The 20,753-nt window shown below is 36.6% G+C and overlaps 2 protein-coding genes across 2 annotated transcripts; both read right to left on the reverse strand.

The window, feature by feature from the left end:
• Positions 1 to 3,431: 3,431 nt before the first annotated feature.
• LOC117434738 (transmembrane protein 9B-like) lies at positions 3,432 to 7,285 on the reverse strand. Its single transcript, XM_034057371.2, has 5 exons — positions 6,958 to 7,285; positions 6,253 to 6,344; positions 5,744 to 5,852; positions 4,945 to 5,079; positions 3,432 to 4,439 (listed from the first exon to the last, which is right to left on the reverse strand). Exons 1-5 carry the CDS (start codon positions 7,057 to 7,059, stop codon positions 4,284 to 4,286), a joined length of 594 nt encoding a protein of 197 aa, XP_033913262.1. The 5' UTR covers positions 7,060 to 7,285; the 3' UTR covers positions 3,432 to 4,283.
• A 6,984-nt stretch (positions 7,286 to 14,269) lies between these two features.
• Positions 14,270 to 20,267, reverse strand: LOC117434798 (nuclear receptor-interacting protein 3-like). The gene is made up of 7 exons (XM_034057459.3): positions 20,020 to 20,267; positions 17,508 to 17,690; positions 17,191 to 17,273; positions 16,728 to 16,867; positions 16,118 to 16,170; positions 15,944 to 16,035; positions 14,270 to 15,729 (listed from the first exon to the last, which is right to left on the reverse strand). The coding sequence occupies exons 1-7, from the start codon at positions 20,191 to 20,193 to the stop codon at positions 15,714 to 15,716; spliced, it is 741 nt and encodes a 246-aa protein (XP_033913350.1). The 5' UTR covers positions 20,194 to 20,267; the 3' UTR covers positions 14,270 to 15,713.
• Positions 20,268 to 20,753: the final 486 nt, after the last annotated feature.

Raw genomic sequence — 20,753 nt, forward strand, 5'->3', positions numbered from 1 at the left:
CTTCTTTTCCATTCCAGAATCGTACCCTGATCTCTTCATTATCACTGTATGAGAAAAATACAATCAATACATTTTAAAGGTTACATGATCTCTAAAGAAATGCAAGTAAAATGTTGGGATACTGTGTAATGATCAGCATTACTAATACACATGACAAACAATCTAAATGCATACTGTATTTGTAAAAAAAATAAAAATAAAATATTTTAAAATAAAGATGTTTTTTTTTTATTTTAAATATTAAATGTAACCGAGAATATGTGGGGCCAGCTTTTGCTTCAAGGCAAAGATTCCTCCACTTGCAATAAAAAAACTGTTCACTTTCCCAAACTATTAAGAAATAGTTCAGACAAAAATGGTCTGAGCAGTTTATATTTAGTTTTGAAACATCTGTAGCTTTTTTTTTATACTACTTCGAAAATAAAAAAATGACCAAAAAAAAACAAGCATTGGTGCTTTTACCTCTCAAGGGATCTCTCGTCTCAATCCCAGACACGACACTCCCTGGTCCGTATCTCATCAGATCAGTTTCCCACGGTGCCAGGACTTTATCCCCTGGGACGATACCGTGTCTAAGAGCCTCAGTGTATTGAATGATGTCTACTATAGTTAGTTTTTGCATGGAGGCCTAATACTTCCCACCCATGAGAGCTGGCTTGACAAAATCAATCAAAAATACTCCTCTTCTTCCCTAGTACCAATCATTATGACAGTGTTTTTGTTTGGGTAAATAAATAAAAATGTGTCCTGTTATATTGCAATAAATAATTAATATGATTGCCAAGTTATTTGCCGCAGGAGTACAATGACAAATGATTTACAATTAAATATTTCATGAATCATTCATAATTATCCTTAAGTGTCCAATAATCTCTTATCAGTAAATATCCAGGATACAAGTAGAGTGGAAAAATCCTACACATTATAAATGAAGGCAATTTTATCACATAATTAAAAAGACAAGATGAATATTCAACACTTCAGGTTCAACAGTAATAAAAACAGTAAACCTCTGGGCAAGGTTTTTAAAAAATCAGTTTAACTCATAACAACAGTATGCTCTTACCTCTACTTCTTGTTTTTGGTACCAAGGAAGTAATATCCATCTGGCTTTCTTCTTGCTAGAACGCGGGTGCCTATCATTAATTGACTCAAGCCCTGGGAGCTCTCCAGTATATCAGCACTCTCACAAGTACTGATGGGACACGCAGGAACAAAACTGGTCAAAGCACATCTAAAATAGCAAAACCTTCTATTAGGTTTATTACAATTGCAATCAAAGCAAGCACAGCATTTTGGATAATAGGTGGGCTTGAATTACAAGGTTATGATTCCATCGAGGGGTTCACATCATAATCCAATTGTTTAGCTTATTTCAAACACATCATTATCTTGCAGGTAGTGTAGCAGCTGTGCACCAGGGTGTCTGCACCCTGACTAGGTAAGAGGGGTAGATCTATGGATGAGGGTCTGTCCAAGGCTGTCTGGACGCTGCAGTATTGTAAATGAGAGTAGAAAGGTCCTGTAGTTAAACAATCACCATGGTAAACAGGAATCACCTACAAATATATTTAAAATGTAAAAAGTTAATGCACCCTTTTGTTAATATACAGCATTTTTGCAGTTGGGAGTGAATTTAGCAGCACAATTAAACAGCGTTTTACTAAAAGGGGCTTGCCAACTACCATTCTGAATCATAAACGATAGTACAGCTACACTGGCTGCAATAAGCAGTGAAAGATGACCACCCAGAGTTAAAGATGCAATGCCTGACATTCATATTTAATTTGAAACTAAAATATTACTCCTTGGGGGACACTAGATTGTTGGAAACCAGCCCTTGTTGGCTTCCTTACCATTCCGGCTCTCTGAAAGAAACAGACATTTCCTGTTACAGAGTGGATATTTTCAAAATGGGGCACTGGTGCCCTTTAAGATCAAGAAACAAGTTTAGGGAAATATTAAAGATACGTCTTTGTGTTGGCTTTGACTAACAAACTAAACAAAGTCTGGTCTTTTGTATAAGGTTACCTGTTTAACATCCCCAGTGCTAAAACCAATGAGATGACAACTCCCTCTGGAGCACTGAGCTAACTGCTGCAGAAACTCTTGCACATCACATTCGATCCACTTCTCAGACAAAAAGAAAATATGCACAGGGCATCCTTGAGACTCACAAGACACCACCCGCAAAACTTCCTTCCGGTTGTTTTCTGGCAGCCCATTTGTTACCAGGTAAACAGCTTGACAGGCTGGGTCATCAAAGGCAGCTCCCAGTGCATTCAGCAAGTCTCTCCCAGGCATAACCTCAAGAGAGCAAATCCAACCCATTGCACCATAAACTGTGTCTGTGGAGCATGACGGTCTGCATCACCATGCGGTCACACCACTTATTAACCTTGAGAATGGGAAAGGAGTCAGGGAAATATGTAAAAACACTGTGTATAGTATCATTTGACAATATATGGATATCTAAAGATTTTTTTAAAGTACAGCTATGGCCAAACGTTTTGCATTCCGTGAATTTCAGGATTGAGACATAGATAGATAGATATATACATATATATATATATAACATTTTCATTCGGTTGTCAATTTAAAAGTTGTCAGCAACAGATATCATGTTTGTATGTCATACGTTCGGTAAAAAGGTAAAAAAAGATAAAGGGGCTCCCGAGTGACGCATCCAGTAAAGGCGCTCCGCGTGGAGTGCCGGATGCGCCCTATAGTCTGGAGATCACAGGTTCGAATCCAGGCAATGTCTTTGCCGACCATGACCAGGGGTTCCTAGGGGCGGCGCACAATCGGCAGAGCTCCGCCCAGGTAGGGAGGGCTCAGGTAGGCAGAGGAATCCACGGTTCAGCGACCCCCGTGGCTGGTACGTCGACTGCTGGTCTGCAGTGCAAAAAATGACTGATTGGTAGGAACGTTTCCCCGAGTCGCCGGGGGGTTGCAGCAGTGAACTGTGGTAAAACCAACAATTAGGGAGAAAACCGGGGCAAAAACCAATGTCAAGATGTCAACATTCAGTTGCCGCTGCACACATTTTGAAATATGCCATAAATCTGTGCATAATTTAATTTTAAATAAGTGAATAATTAGCAAGTGTCTACACACACTGTCTACCTTTAAAAAAAAATCTGGTATGCAGAGTGTGAAAGAGCAGATAATCTAACCTCAGCCAGATACTTGATGGGCACTTTACAGCAGCATTCACAAACCAGGAGAACACATATTTAAGCAGTCAAATTTAAAAAAAAAAAAAAAAAAAAAAATGCTGCTTTTTTGAAGATTCTGAGGAAACATGAAGAATCATCACTGAAAAAAATAGCACATCTCAATTGGGGTTTGCTGATCTTCCTGAAACATCTTACGAACTATCAGGGCAATAATCAGCAGGGGAAATGAGAAACATATTGCTCCAAATACAATTATAGTTTTAATACAGCATTTATTTTTAATTTAGAAGACATCACACAAATTGTTTAAGTTTAAGAAAACATTTACAATTCCCGAAGAACAAAAAAAAAAGGAACTTTTAGTTATAATTGCCATCCTATACAATCATTAGCAATACTTCCCCTTTACTATATTACAATTACACAAACAATACATTTTAAAAGAGAAAACATCAGTGATTTTAGTACTATAGTTATGATGTTTCAATGGAAGCACCAATGTACTTAGAGCCATTTTAACAATACGAGTTGCATGGTGAAAAATTAAATAGCTTCACAATGTTTAGTGTTGTTAGCAGCTAAATCCTCATTATAATTTATCTTTTTTTAACCTGATTATATAATAAATATATATATATATTTTTTAGTTTCAAGTTTAAGGTCTAGTATCTCTCTCTCCTAAACTATATTGTGCATTGTTTTCAAATGCATTGGTAACCAGATTTTGAAAACATGGCCATCAAAATAAAAACAGGTAGCAAAATTGTGGACAGTAGATTATTGATTGTTACTACACCATTAACCTTAAAAATGCTGCAATTAATACTGAACTAGCACTTCAGCAAAGTGTTGAGCATTTAAATTATAACTAGTTGAGACCCCTTTAATCAAGACTTAGGTAACCCAAAAACAACCATGTTAAGATTATAATCAACCACTACAGTAAAGATGCAATGGCTTGAGCAAATCCAATTCAAGTAAATAGATAGATAGAAAGAAGGCATGTCTGGAGGCCAGGCTGTTTGGAAGACTCGAGTCCCTGTGACTCTGCTACTCCAGTACAAATCTCTTCTTGCAGTTAGATGTTTGATGGAGGATGTAGATTTAGCTCAGAACAGCATGTCGATCAAAGACAGACTTGCGCTGCTCTTGGACCTGCCTCTTCCAGCGCTGTTGTGCATACTCCACTTTGTTCAGCACATTGGCTCGAGAATGGGACTGGGACAGCACTGCATGTGCATTGGCAAATGGCTGGTGGTCCTATGACAATTAAACAAAGGTTAGGCTCTGATTACAAATACCACGGATATTCCAGCTAAACCTAATCACAAGTTTAAAAACTTTTAAGTGAAAACCATGCATTACATATGTTTCACCACTGGCCTTTACCTTTTGTGTGTCCTTATAGCCATAAATCATCAATTCCGAGACTAAATTCTCAGTTGTTAAAGGCATCAGCTGGAAAGGTTGTCTGCTTGACTTAATGTATTATGTTTAACCTCTTATGTATTTGGTGGTCCAGTGGTTAAAGAAAGGGGCTTGATACCAGGAGGTTCTCAGTTCAGTCCCGGCTCAGCCACTGACACTGTGTGTGACCCTTCGGATGAGACATAAAACCGACGTCCTATTGTAAATGAATCTGCCGCAGCAGTTGCGATGCATAGTTCACCACCTACTCTCTGTAAGTCGCTTTGGACAAAAGTGTCTGTTAAATGACTAATTAATAACGTAGCTAATGGATTTTTGATTTGTTAGAATAACATACCCCTACATCATCATCATTCTGCAACAGCTGTGACTGTCCAAAGAGGCGTCTCTTCAGCACTGGTTCAAGAAGTGTCAGGTACCCCATGTACAGCAGAAGCACCCCTAGGATTGACAGGTATATGATGATTGTTACCTGCAAGGAACAGAGTTTATAAAAAAAATTTAAAAAAATAAATTAAAAAAAACACACTGTTAAATGCTCAGTGGTTAGGTGTGATGCTTATTTTATGACCACCAAAAACAATACACTAACAAAAATGTTTGAGCTAAATTAAAAGCTGGTGCTAGTATCTATAACATTGTTCCCTAAAGAGTGAAAAGAAGGGGAGGGAGGGTTTTGGAGAGAGGGCACTATTGTGTGCCAGAACAGGCAACAGATTGTGGTGGTATTGTAGATGTTAGCGAGCATTTACTCCACTCAAAACACCATTAATACAAATGTATTAGTATAGATATGATTTATTCATATCCATATGCTCCATAACAAATACAACTTTTCAGATAGATCGTTTCCTACAGTTTCCTGTAGGAAACTAATGATCTAATTCAGTTGAAATGAGTTTGGTTTAGGACAGTGACAATCTTTGCTTCTGAATACCCATCCCATGACTAAAGGGGCAGGGCTTTTAGTTTCTGAGATTTAATTCAACCAAGTGGTTACTGATTTAGGAGACACATTCAGTTTACAAACGTATAAAATATGCTTAGCTAATTCTTCTAAAGCATATAAAAGTATTCAGGTCAAACACTGACTTTTTTTTGTGTGAATATAAAATAGGGAAATGAAAACCTGTTACTTTAATAGTATCTGAGCTTCTTTCTTCATATTTGCATTCACAGCGTAAACAGTAAGCCTCCACATCACTGCCAGCGACAGGCAAAAGCTTTACCACGTGTAAACAATCACTAGAACCGAAACAGAACAAACAAATGCTTTAGTGGACATTCTCTTAGTACCAACATAACCCACAGGTCTGCTATTACATGTCTTACTCTCACATGCACCACTTATTAATTGAAAGGAGACTAAAAGTCTCTAACTACTCTTTGCAAATACTTTAACCAAATTGGCATTTTGTCCAGAGATAGGGAACTTTGAAGAATTACTGTGTGCACAGTTTTCAAAATAGTATCAAATGGTTCTAATACAAAGTAAATTATTCTGTATGTTTAGTTAGTTAAGGTGACCCAAAACAGCCTTCCTTTTGGGTGGAAATTTAAAAAATAAACTACCAATAAAAATATATAAAATGTTATCATCAAAAGGTTTACCTCATTTTAAATATTTGAATAGCAAATGACTTACCAGTCTTTCTGTGACACATTTTTGTTGTAAATTTGCCCAGCGAGTTCTTTATAGGGCGGGCAAATGCATTTGCAGCGAATGTCGTTTGAATTCTGCAACAAAAAAACATGTGTTATTTAGCATTCTGAAGATTTGAAAAGTTAGTATCATAAGATTGTATTCAGGTTATTCAATAACTGACTATTTACACTGCAACAGGTAGTATTTTATTTAATAATGCATGAAATAACACACAATAACAATTATAGGCTTGTGTGACTAGCCTTTTTTCACGTGTTATGCAACACTAAGGCAACACGGAAATGAACTTTGGGAGCTCTTCTGTCTCTTTTAATACTTAGATTCAGCAAATACATAATATATACAGCAAGAACAAACGATAACGAGCTTAAAACTGTATAACAAGTCAAAATTGTGGCACAGCAATAAGCCGATAAAGATGATTTGAATGAATCTTGCTCTGTATCATAGTGCTGTAGACTAGGAAACACACAGGTCTACGATTTAAACATTCACATTTAACCTTTTTACATTACAGTAACACATCGCCTACAAAGTCAAATCTTTAATAAAACGCTATTTGTGTGTATGTCACATTACTCGTCATATGACTGACCAATGGGATGTGAATTGGGTCTGTGTTTAATTAAAATTAAAAGCAAACAAACCCTGAAAGTTATGAAAAAGCGCACGGTTATGTCTTACCTTGGCGTGTGTTTTCTGTGTTGACAATATCAATGTTATAACGCACAAGACAAACAGCTGCTGGAAAAAAACTCTGAAAATGTCATTGCTGTTAAACGCCATTATTTCCTATGTTTAGGAACTACTTCCTGTTGTAAATAACATATAGGAAATACGATTATTATTATCATTTAATAATAATAATACAAAACAAACTATTATAAATATTTGACAGTTTCTATTTTAAGCATTACTCGAACCTATTGTTTGTTTCAGACACTTTTTAACCAAAGATATTCTCTATACAGTACACCAAGATACTCGACTCCGCCTTTATATTTCCGTCACGCTGCGCACAAAGGATTATGGGATATAGAGATAGCTCGGGAGAGCTTTTTCTATTGAGAGTCGATGGCAGAGAGTCTCAATATTTTTGCAGATTTTTGCTATGTTAAAAAAATTGTTCAAACTTTTGAAGTAAATGTCACTTTTTACCCAAGGTCTCCTGAAGAAAACGGCAACATCGGCAAATTATGGCACTACGTAATTATTAAAACATGCTCTTTTCTGAGCACAGCCCCGTATTGTGGCGCATGGGCAGAAACACAGTAACACCCCTAGTGCGAAAGAGTTTACTGCTGCACAATTTTGTAACTGCTAACTACCAGGCAGGTGGATAATGACCTTCCCAGCATTGCAAATCAGTCTACCCTTTCACAGTCAGCCTCCTGCAGCAAACCATCTCTTACTTGCACCTCTCTTCAAGGGCCTGGCTGTATCTGACAGATGCTAACACATGTTCAACACACTATCTTGAGACTTCAGTTGAATATATATTTCAAAGAAACCCGGATATTATATTTCCCCTTGGCATGGTTTTGTTTTTAAAATAAATATTTAAAGTACTGTAATTGTTTCTCTTAATGGCCCAATAATGAAGCAAATACAAACGAACATTTTCATTGATGTGTAAATAACTTGTCAATTATTTTCTCTATTGCACTTGCTTCAAACCGGGTCCTTGATTTTCACAATTATCAAGTGCACTACATCACGTGAAGAACTGTTTGTTCATAAGCCCAATGAACATAACTATGCAGCCTGTGCAGATTCCAGCACTGTTTATCTTGACAAAAAGAAATTCACAGAAACAGCCAACCTCATAATCCCGTCACAATTGCTATGCAAAATACATAGCCATTTAGAGTTTGAATTAAAGTCCATACGGCCATCTGCCTATAGGAGGGACCAAAGAAATTGCGGCAGTGTTATTAAATTCAATCTTTCAACACATTGTTTGAGCTGCACCCCAAAGCATGCCAGTCTTCTTGCTGACACAATAGTGATATATATATATATATATGTAATATTGTTGCCTACAGTTCACATTTATTTAGTATGTTTTAATTAACAAATTGTTGCTGATTATGTAATTTTTTGCATTGTAAATGTATAAACGGTGACCAGTTAACTCTACCATTGGTTTGTGAATTTTGAATACATATTTTTTTTCAAGAAAATTACATGCTGACTTTACATTTTTGTCTCCCTTGTATTATTATTGAGTATCCGTATTTAATAGTTTATAAACAAAAATATTATATCAATTAAAATAAAACAAATGTGTTCACTTGTAACATATTTAAAAACAGCATAATATAAATATTGTGTATTTAAATTAATAACAAATAAACAAAAACATTAAATACCGATGCATTTAAATAAACATGGTAAAACCCATAGAGATCGAACAAACAATTAAATAGACGGTTAAAACTTAAATTCAATGTATATTTAAGAATGTGAAAAAAAACTTCCCTACCTATTCACATGTAAACAGTCATAGCTTTGATAAAGTTGAGAGCAATGTTTCTGCGCATGCGCCACAAGCGGGACTGTACTCAGAAAATTGCATTTTTTATAATAATGACGTATGTCATAATTTGCCAATGTTTGATGCATTTTTTGAACATAGTGAAAATCTGCAAAAAAATCGACTCAGTAGAAAAAATTCTGCAAGCGTTGGCAGCTGTGCGGTGTATTTTGATACAACTATGACCGTATATCCTATTCCTCCATTACGTTAACAATGCCTTCATTAAGTGGAACAGACGTTTAGAAAAGAGGGGTCACTTCAACAAAGTGCCAAATTATCAATATTGATTTAGTGTCAACTACAACAGTTCTGGCAGAGAAACAGGGTTTGTAATAGCTACCGAAGACCCAGATGCACTGCGTTTCCATAGCAACAATGGATCCCTTTGCGAATGTTCTGCAGTCAGATTAGTAAATACAGACAGCTACACCATTAGCGATGCTTGCATTCAGGAAATCTGTTCATTGTATTTATAATTAAATAACATATTATAAATTAATGAAGCATAACTCAAAAATAAATGGCTGTGCAGAAATGTGTAATATTATGAAGATGCGAGTAGTGTGGAGTAGTGGTTAGGGCTCTGGACTCTTGACCGGAGGATCGTGGGTTCAATCCCCGTGGAGGACACTGCTGCTGTACCCTTGAGCAAGGTACTTTACCTAGATTGCTCCAGTAAAAAAAACCCAACTGTATAAATGGGTAATTGTATGTAAAAATAATGTGATATCTTGTAACAATTGTAAGTCGCCCTGGATAAGGGCGTCAGCTAAGAAATAAATAATAATAATAATAATAATTATGCAGTGGTTGGATTCCACTGGCCTAATTTCATACTACCGTCTTTAAATGATTAAGCACATGATTATTTTTCACATTCAGTTTAAGAGATGTTGTTTTCATAACCTTGGTAAACAAAGGAGTAACAGATTTAGATCCGTTACGATCATTAACATAGGTTTAGTGTCCAGATGACACAGCAGGCTAATTTTCCAGTTTTTCATGTCTCCCTCAGTTTGTGTTAATATGAATGGCTTACAAAGCTTACTCTTCTAATTTAATGATGGTAATTATTATGGTTTATTATTAATTGCCCACGCTGTACATTCATTAGCCTATAATGCTTAAGCAGGGGGTAGTGCTTAATAGACCTTTAGTGGACAGCTGTGCTCTGAATCAACATGTGAAAGGAGAATGTTTCAATTGCAATGCATCTGCACTGAAACGTTGTATGGTATAAACAGTAAGCCCCCCACTCCCCCCCCCCCCCCCATATTAATGTGTAATTCCCCTCTATTGAATAAGCATACCTGCCATTATACCTGCTTCTCCTTCCATTATGTATATGACATTTTTAATTGCCTAATATTGAAAAGAGTACAACACTATTGGCTACTTTCACAAACCCTGGCTAGCACTAATCTTGGAAGACCTAATGTTACTTTATGTAGTCCAAGATTAGTGTTAATCCAGGTCTATGAAACTCACTGTGTAAATTACACCGTGTTTTCTACCTTCTGTTATGTGTTTCCTTTTTACTCTGTGTGCCTCCTGCACCTACTGTCAGAGCTCTCTATACCATTTGATACTTTAAAAAATATATACAGTTAAATCCCCTTACCCAACCAAAGAACAAATACCCACTGCCTCAGTCCTGAAGTCTAGTGGGAGAGTAGTCTTTTATTAGTGCTCGCGTCTCCTTTGTGCCATTTTAATGCCATCTGGATGGTATTTGGAAGTACCGCTTTGAGAACCATCTGTGGTTGAGCTCATTCAATGCAAAACCTAGTGTTCAGCTCTCAGGTCAAAATTATAGTTTGATCACGTTAACCCTTTCTGGACTGCTCCAAACTCCAATGTACATGTTAGCACAACTATAAAGCATGATGACATACTATTACTTAATAACTACTGCATCTGATACAATTTTACAGCTTTGTACATATGCCCAGTAATTAAGGTGGCATTTGCTCTCCGCTCCATGAAAGGTTGAATTACTTCTTAGTCTTTGTGATGAATTTATTCACCCGGGATCTTGGCTCTTGAAAGAGGAACCCTCTTCTCTTGCCTGCTGAGATCTGTTTTATGATCTTAATGTCAAGTCACATATCCCCACTGTCCTGATTAATGCCTTTAATTAAAATGGGTACACATAACAGGGAGGCTGTTTGTTTGGGCCATCCAGTTCCCCTGCTGAGAAAAAAAGGTTAGATGTTCTTCTTGGGCATCCTAGGAGACATCCCTGCTTTTAATACCCCTCCCGAGCAGGTGGACTAGAGGACCCCTCCTGTGACTGAGCAGCAGCCTACAGCCCTCTCGAGCAATAGAGAGATAGTGGGTTTACAAATTATTTCATTTTCAGTCACAAATCTGCTGAACATACAGTACTGCTTTCCACATGCTGTATGAAATAGATAACGTAAATGCATACTATATACTCATATGTCATGTTTTGTGACGGTCTGATGATATATTACTATGAAATTATGAAATACATAGTCTACTAGCATAATATATTTATATGATAAACACAATGCTAGTGTATCGTTACAGAAGCTAATATTCTTCACTATACCTTCAAATGTACAGCTCCCTTGACAAATAAGTACTTGTCCTTTGAATTGAAGGATATGTTTTTAATTGAGCTTTCAAGTGTTTAGCTGCTTCTGTACAATACATTTCAAAATAGCATCCCGGTGTTCACTTGGCACTGTTATTTTAATAACATCTGTCTGTGCAAACGGTGTGTGCAAACAACATGCATGTACCTTTATATATTATTAAACCATGAAAGCTGACCCTGGTTCACACTCATTAGCCACCTTTACCACTGCCGCTGTGTCCCTGGTTTCCACATGTCCATTCTCCACATGAAGTTTTCTTCCAATTATTGCTTCTTGTTCAGTGAGAAAGCTCACTGCTTTGAAACATAAATAGATACAGCATGTTTCTTTTGCATGACTTTTTATTTTTGGCATTTGTACTGAACCAGCTTTGCATTTTGCATCTTTCTCTTTGGTTGTGCTGTTGATATGGTCTAAAAAGACTGTGCTGTTGAAATGGTCTAAATAAAGAAATTTATAAAAAAATCTTACTATACAAAGCAGGAAAGATAGTGTAAAGTTTTATTCTCTCAAATAGATATGCTCCACGTGACACCAACCTGTGAAAATATACCAATGTGACAATGAATTCAGTAGAGCTCTTGAGAAGTGGTTCTACTCTTGTCCAAGCGAGTGTGATTTTTTAAATTCAAATCTTCTTCAATGAGGTGCCTGAATGACTGCTTCTATAATCGCCATGGTTTAATGCTGAACGCCAGGGAGTCATTCTTGATTCTTGACAGCAAATGAGACCAAATGACATATTACAATGACAAATATTTGTGTTAGTTTAATCAATTTAGTGAATCGCCCTGCTATGCAAGGCTAGTTACTTCACATGTATCAAATTAACTGAGTTAGAGCGAACCACATGAGAAACCGACGCTTTATGAGAAAGTAGTAATGTTTACGAGAAAGTTTATTATGTCCCATGATTCAAAGCAATGAGGTATAACAGGCATAAGCTAGGTGACTTCTTACCCAAACAAATTCTCAAGAAATGGCCTTGCGTTCAAAGGGGAACAATTTACAAAATTGGTTACTTTAAGAGCTTCAAGTTCTTCTGTACACATTTATGTTGTTTCTTTGCAAAAGTGGCAACATAAAATCTCATCATTAGCTTAGTTCACCATGTATGTTTCTTGGCTGTTTGGTTTTAAAGTTTTAGATTCCCAGATTGCTAGGCTAATATTTTCTGAGGATTGTCAAGTGCATTGATAAACTAGGTTGCCAAGCAACTTTGCTTAAATCAAAGTGCCCTGAGACCACAAGGGCCAATTTGACTGAAGTGGTCCTCACTTCATGAAAAAGCAGTTTATTGTATCTGAACTGAAAGCTTCAAAGTATGAATCATTTCATATAGAAGAGATATTTTGAGTTATGTACTGTATCTTATTCAACGCCTGTGACCGACGGATGCTCTGTTGTCATTACATGCAGTAGGTCGTTTCATCCAGTTTGAGAACCACTTACCTATTAAATTATATTGGGCGTAATTGTATAACATTTGTGAGTTTCACAATGGAAAATCCTATTTTATCACTGGGATACATACAGTGAAAAGGAGGTGCTACCAACGTGCTCATTGTAAAATAGACAACAAAAATACAGTCTTCACAGTACACCCTTAATAACTGAATGTTCTATAGCCTTCAAGTAAGGACCCAGGCAGGGGCAGTTCCAGGGGGGATACCTGATACGAAACATACAGTTAAAGTAAACAATATTTTGACATTTAAAAAAAAAAGGGGGGGGGGGGTTCTGGACCTCCAGGACCCCCCCAGATTCGTCCATGCCACTTTGAAATCAGTGTCACAGAAGAGGAGTCAGTTTCCAAGGCTGTCAATATTCCATCTATCTGAGATAGATCTCAGTATGTGCAATGTTTACTTTCATCCAATGACACTTTCCCATTACAGCACATAAAAGGCCAGCAGGATCAATGCAATTAAACAAAGGTGGACTAAAAACATATTTTACCCCCGAGTGATCAGAATAAATAAAGGACGCACAAAGTAGATGTTATAATTTATTCAGATTGTATTGATCCCTTGCCCACAATGATTTTAATTACGTTTTCCTTGTTGTACAACATGGGAGTAATTGGTTCTGAATACACTAATAATGCGCTATTGCAATTACAAAATGTAAGAGGCACTCTCAGCTGATGATCATTATTAGATCTAAATAGTGTGCACTGCCTTTGATTGCTTTGGATTGTGCAAGCCTGTCCTAATTAGATAAAGGTATTGACAACCGTGCTATAATTAAAGTAAAAATCAAAACACAGTTACATCATTCATTACAAGTAATGCTAGACTTTGCTTAGAATGAACTTGATAGCACAGAATTCACGGATAGATAAAAGGGTCCATGAGAGCAAGACTTGAGATGAAAAAAAAAATACTAAGAATGTTCGTCTAAAGACTCTGGCCTACACCAAAGATTTGTATAATTCTATTTGGAAAAATGTGGAAAGTTTTGTAAATCTCGGTCTTACAGTTTTAATAAGTCTGATACTTACGACTATTAAACTCTGAAGTCTATGGGAAAACAGAGTTATTGGTGTACTAAAAGATTAACCTACATTTTTACTGCATACTGCGTAAATTCAGTAGCCAAAAATGGGCCAGCCAAGTTCATTTTGGAAGGAGAAAGAATGTGGTTTTCAGTGAACGTGTGGCTTCTGGGTGGCCGTGGAAGAATCAGTTTTGCTTTACAGATTTAATATTTGTAGCCTACAGTTGCAAGGCATTCATTCAGGAAACTAATTTAGAAAGCAAATGAAATCAGATCCCTCATGACTTATTCTATTAAAAAGCATTTTGCTCTCTCAATGATGAAACAACGCAGATCTAAACATGTATTTTATTTCAAATATACAGGCTCCTTATAACAGTATAGAACAGTAATGATAATCATACTGCTTTCATTTAAATAGAAAGTTAAAAACTAGGCAGCTACGTACAAAGATCAAAGACCCATGTTACTGCTGATCTAACTCTGAAAAAATATTCACCTATTATCACAGATGTAAAAAATATTTGTAAACTGACCTTCGATTGCACTTTGGTTCATACAGAAACAACTACTTTTTTTTATAACAACATATCTACATTTACCACAAATCTGTAACATAAAAGTTAGGCTATCAAAATGCACGCAGTTCACAAAAAAAAACAGATTGCTATTAAAACTAATACAAAGTGCCACATGCGCAAATGCTACTAAAATACAGCACCTAATACTCAAGTAAATAACAGTCTCTAAATAATAAAAAGGACAGGCACTAGTCGGAAAGGTTGAGCTGGTATTATTTTTAAGACATCAAACAAAATCTGTTGAAGAACAGCTAAAAGGTGACTGCAGCAGTAAATACTACATAGCAGTGAAATTGTTTCTACATTATGCTCACAAATTACATTTAAAATGTTGTACTCTTCTACTTTATTGGCATTTTGTAAAAGTATATATATATATGTTTTGTTTTTTTTTTTACACTCAGGTCCATATCCTTGTCTACAACAACAATGTTGTGCTTGTTGGCTCTTCATAATCTCTACAAGACATAGCAAAACATAGGGCACAGATGGATTTCCAGCTATCTATAAGATAAGCAAGAGGTAAATAACACAGGTCTGTAGTACTTCAATGAATGATACATGTTCATAATCTGGAAATGGTGTTAATTAAAACTTAAAGACTGTTTGCAAATGTGTAATTGTTTTCACTTCATTTTTATTCTGATCAAATTAACAGTAACCTTTAATGAAGGTGTTTAAAACAAGCCACATATAATCTGCAAAGTTGTTACTTATCAAAGTTAAGTTAGCTAGTATGATTGATACCGTATATATAGTCTTGCATTAAAATGTATGAACATATTTTAAAAACTGCAGAAACTGCTAGAAGCAGCATAACCATTGAGATCTTGAGAAATGTACTGCACAGTTTAAGCACACTAAACTGTGACACATCACAGGGCATGAAAGAGTTTATCTGACATTGTCATTATTAAATGTTGTGCATTTCTGTGGCTCATTGGTAGCTACGTTCTTCAAATTTCTACTTTATGTAAATGTTATGACCACATTATATGATTTAATTATGCCAAATTGAGGAGTTAACCTTCCCTAGATCAAAACTGGGCTTGTCAGGTCAAGGAGGCAGCCAGCCATTTCATGCCCTGGTTGTGCAAAATCTAATTAAGCTCCCATGTACAGTAGCTGTCAAATTTACAGGAATTGGGCAGCCACGGGTAACGTATGCTATCTAACTTGCTGAGAAGATTAGATCCTTCACACTTCAGGAGAGCTGAATTGTGGAGAGAAGAAATAAAATACTTTTAATTACACTCTTCACAGCATGCTGATGTTCAGATAAGGGACCAATATGGAAATGATCCAACTCTAAATGTAACATTTAAAGTTTGAGAACACTACTTCTAAGCAAAAGCGTCCAACATGTTTTTGTAGTATTAATATTATAAAATGGTAAGAGATATCAGCTCTCCCATTATAAAACGTACCTTTCATTTTCACTTTTACTATCAGAAAATGGAACTTGCTCCCTTTCCCGTGTGCCCAGAACTAGGTGTCGCTTGTTCATGTCTATTACACACTGAAATGAGAAAAAAAAAACGCTTACTGACAGAAGGACTTATTTACCTGAAATTATTTTGAGAGCAAGGACATTGCCTTACCTTCAGGGATCGCAATGTTCTAAACCCCAGAGACATACATTCAACATCATTCTCTGAAAAAGAAACCATTGCGAACTTAAGTACATAATTGGAAACAGAAGCAGTCTGAAGCAGGGAATGGAGTAGACTGAAGCAGTGAAAGGTTACAAACTCCATTTTGTGAGGATTGTAATACAGCATTAGCATGTACTATCAAGATGGAGGAGCCAACTCCCAGCACTTTAACATCTTAAATACAGCAGCAGCACAGGGAGTGGCAGGCATGGCAGCATATCATGGACAGATAAGTGTTATTATTGCCCTTAACAAATGATGGGTCAGGGAATGGTTTGGATACTATAGTGGGGAATTAATTTACCCCCTTTGGCTTGCTTCAATCCAATTGAAGTCCTTCTACTGGATAAACAATACAGACACCACCAGACGCAATGATCTCAATTTAATGCCGGCAGTCTATTTGCAGTTAGAATTAAAAATGCATAGGATGCAAAAATGTATTCAATTCATAATATTAATTTTAAAGAAAAATCTCAGGCTCAAGAAAGCAAGATCAAACCAATGAGTTACAAACATCTGTTCCTAAGTGTGGTATTATCTGAAGAAAACTTACCCACAACAACTGCTGAGCAGTCCACCTTTAGCTGCCCAATCATGAGAGGGAGCGTTTCAATCTGACCCACTGGTTTTAAGTTATGTGGGAAAGGGATTGTCTCTGCTTCAGTCTCGTTTATCTTGACAAGTTCCTTCAGACTGCAGTAAATAAGAAAGATTGTAGCAAACAAAATGATACATGACATTCTAACATAGAAACATGGTTTTGGATTAAAACCACTACATTTAGGCTGGTTTCACAGGCCTTACCCAAGGTAAGATTTTGGGACCTTACTTAATATAACTTTAGACCAAGAAGATAACTAGTGCTAACCTCAGTCTGTGAAACCAGCCATACTGGGCCCTTGATATTGTATTTAAAATATTTTAAATACAACAGTGTTAGCAAAAATTGTTTTAGATGCATATACTAAAAACTCTTGTTCACTACAGTGCAAGAAAAAGTTAATTGTGATGCATACCCAAATCTATCAAGGCAGGCTGTAGTAATGAGGTTGAATCGGCAGCCTGTGTCAATTACAATTTTGATCTCCTTTCCAGCACACTGCAGGTGAAAGAGTGGCAAGTGAATCAGATCAGTGCACAGGAGAAAGATGTTTAGAAGAATACACACATTGCCAAGCGCTTCATGGCCTCTTTGGTTTCATTATGTAGGAAAATGCGTGGCGACATCAACATGTATTTAATGAATAAATAAAAACACTGATTGGGTCACACTGCACACTGACCCATAATGCTATTTCCTTTCTTTTGTTCAATTTTTGCAAATTGCCATTACCTTACAGCACACACATATCAGGTCTTCTTCCTCGCTTGTTGTTAGGCTCTGCTCTCTGCCCTGATGAAACCCATAGCTTTGCACTGAGATACCGTTATTCGGGATTCTTGTTCCACAATTGTTTCCTCGAAACTTGGAGAAATTCGTTTCCAGTAACCGCCTCTGCAGAATGTTGTGTGGTTGCTATAAAAGAAAAAGAAAAAAAAACACACTGTACCGTTCAAGTGGTTTGTGATACTAAACTAGCAGCCATTGCTACCGGTATCCTGATTTTCACTTCAAGCAAGTGTAAGGATGGATATGCAGGGATGGAAATAAGACTCCCATTGCATAGCAGCTTGATCCATTCCTGATTTTACTATGAATAAAACACACCTGAGCTTGTTATCTGTACGCTGTGACTAATCAAGCTTGTAATAAAACCTGGAATGGGTGAAACTGTTATGCATTAGGATTCATTTTTCCATCACTGATATGATATATGGTAATTCCATTTTCAGCCAATAGGTGCTTTAAAGTGAGTATGGGGTTTTCCATCCCCTGCTGTGACACCAATGCTGCCTGCTGTGTAATTAATGCCAAGCAGCTCAATTCATGAGTGATACTTCCCCTTCCACGGCTGTAAATATACATTTAGAGCAATCGGTATCATGAAAAAGTGAACCTCTGTATATCAACCTTAAGTTGTATGTAAAAGGTGTGACATGATTTTCAATAATTTGTGGTAAAGTATGTTGTCACCAAGTGTCTTCATTTTTAACCCATTAGGTACCAAATAATTGTTTCTTTGAGAAAATCTGAATGCAAGCTGTATAGATGTAATTTGATACATTATGTTTAGACTTCACTTTTGCAGTTAACAGAATTAGAGTAAGTTATTATAACAATGCAGTTAAGGAGAACATTTAAATAACAGGTAGATGCCAGACTCGAGGAATATGAAATTGTAACAATATATAGGTATAAAAAACTAGCGTGTGCATCTTATAAAACTGCTCTATTTTCTTTTTGTTTGAATGTGAATGTTTCAAGCTAAGCATTTCAAATGACATAAATACACACCATATGGGATCAATATTATTTAAATGATCAGATTTATAAACAAACCCTTTTATTTGCACTGTATTACCCAGAATTCAGTCGCCGTACCCTGCAATGAATCACAATGTTTTTGCCTTCTGCCCTTAATTTGTGTGACAGGCAGCTGATACACCCACACACTCCCCAGGAACACACGCGTCAGCTCAGGGGCTCCGAGTACTAATAACCCTTTCCAACCTGCTTACTGCTTTAGCAGCGGGTCACACCAAGACACACAAACAAGGAACGAACAATACAATATAATCTCTGCCAGTTAAACATCAACACTGGCCTTCCAGTAAATAAAGTTTATAATGTATTCATTAATGAGGGAACAAAATCAAGCTTCATCCTCATTAATGATTTCTCATTCACTATACTTTCTCCCTTTGTATGAGCACCGCACAAATCCTTCAAATTATTATTATTATTATTATTTATTTCTTAGCAGACGCCCTTATCCAGGGCGACTTACAATCGTAAGCAAATACATTTCAAGTGTTACAATACAAGTAATACAATAAGAGCAAGATAAATACAAATAAATTAAATTCAACAAACTACCTAAACTTACTTGCTTAATACTAGTTAAGGACAATTAATACCTAAAAGCTTCCAGCTCCCAAAAGGAATATAGCAAATCACATGTAGGATGCAATTATACATCCTGTGCAGTGTGCTAGAGGCACATGCATCAGTAAAATAAGATAACAATTTCAATTGCCATTGCATTAGGATTAAAAAAATAATAATTAACAAAATGTGTTGTTGGCAATATGTACATTATTTTTTATTTTATATTCCACCTGCCTAAAAATAATGTATTTATAGTCATCGAGGCAACAGGTCACACGGGAGGTCTCAGGGCTGCAGGACGCCTGTGACTCCGTCAGTAAGGAACCAAGGGCTTTCCTGCGTAAAATGACAGGATTCCATTGTTGGGCATGCGTTGAGGATGAGTCACAGCACAGACGACGTGATCGCCCAATCATCTACTCACTTCGTTGACAACTTGGTAATTTGGGTGTCTGAGATCAAAATCTGCATCGTAAGTAAATGCTATATGATAAGTACACATGCTATTTGATAAATAATGTCTGGAAAAATTTAAAACATTCATAATTGACAGACCTAACAAATAATTAAAAAGACACCCAGAAATGTATCTCAGCTGACTTTAATACACTCCAGTGCAACCTTCGAACCACACGGAATGCAAAAATAATTCAGTATTCACCCACAAACAGAGATTTCAAAAAGCACATATTTTAATTTAAAAAAAAAAAAAAACACTTTAAAGTGATGCCTTATCGTGATCGCACATTTTGTTACATTAATACAATATCTGACATATCTGCACATTTGTTGGAGAAAAACAAATAATAATAATAGTGACAATTATTTTTAGCAATAACCCCAAATAAAAACTTACGGTTTCCTTGGAGGTGCCCAGTTTCTTCAGTCCATCTAAAGGAAGCAAATCTGCAGAATCCTTGTGCATAAACTGGACTGCCTGCTTGGTTCTCCGTTGCTGTCGCAGAGAAGCCGTCTCTCGCATTTCCATCTCTTTCCTACTGCCTTCTGTGAGAAGCCCTGAATAAAACATCTCCAATCGTCACTGTGTATATACGACGCAAAGCTACTAGCTTGGCAGAAATGAGAACACTTCAGTCTGCAGCCTTTTTTATACTGTGGGTGAAACAAACGCTATGACGTTTGAAAACGCCACTGCACACTGACCGCGAGAATGCGCCTGAGGTGATAATAACGAGACTGGCAGGACTGGCAAAAGGGAGAGAATATGGAACATAAAAGAGTTTACACTCTACAACAGCAAGACCGCTCTTGTTTTGCAGACTGTTTTCACATTCAATGAACCATAAAACAAAAAACATACTACTGTATATTATACCAATGGCTAAAATACTACACTAGGCATACAGTATCAGAATAATTTTGTGTAAGTGATGAGACAGCTGTACCACAGAGAATGTGTGGGTCTCCATCACTGTAGTAGTATCACACACAAGTCCAAGTTTCATGTGGAGGGACATGACTTAACATGTTACATAGGGTTCATATTCAAGTTCTATTACTGTATGTGCCTTCCATGCAGTCTGTTCAAGCAGAGATGCAACATACCCATAACAAAGTTTGAATAAGTAA

This window comes from Acipenser ruthenus, chromosome 28, assembly GCF_902713425.1.
Source record: "Acipenser ruthenus chromosome 28, fAciRut3.2 maternal haplotype, whole genome shotgun sequence".
Classification (NCBI taxonomy): Eukaryota; Metazoa; Chordata; class Actinopteri; order Acipenseriformes; family Acipenseridae; genus Acipenser; species Acipenser ruthenus.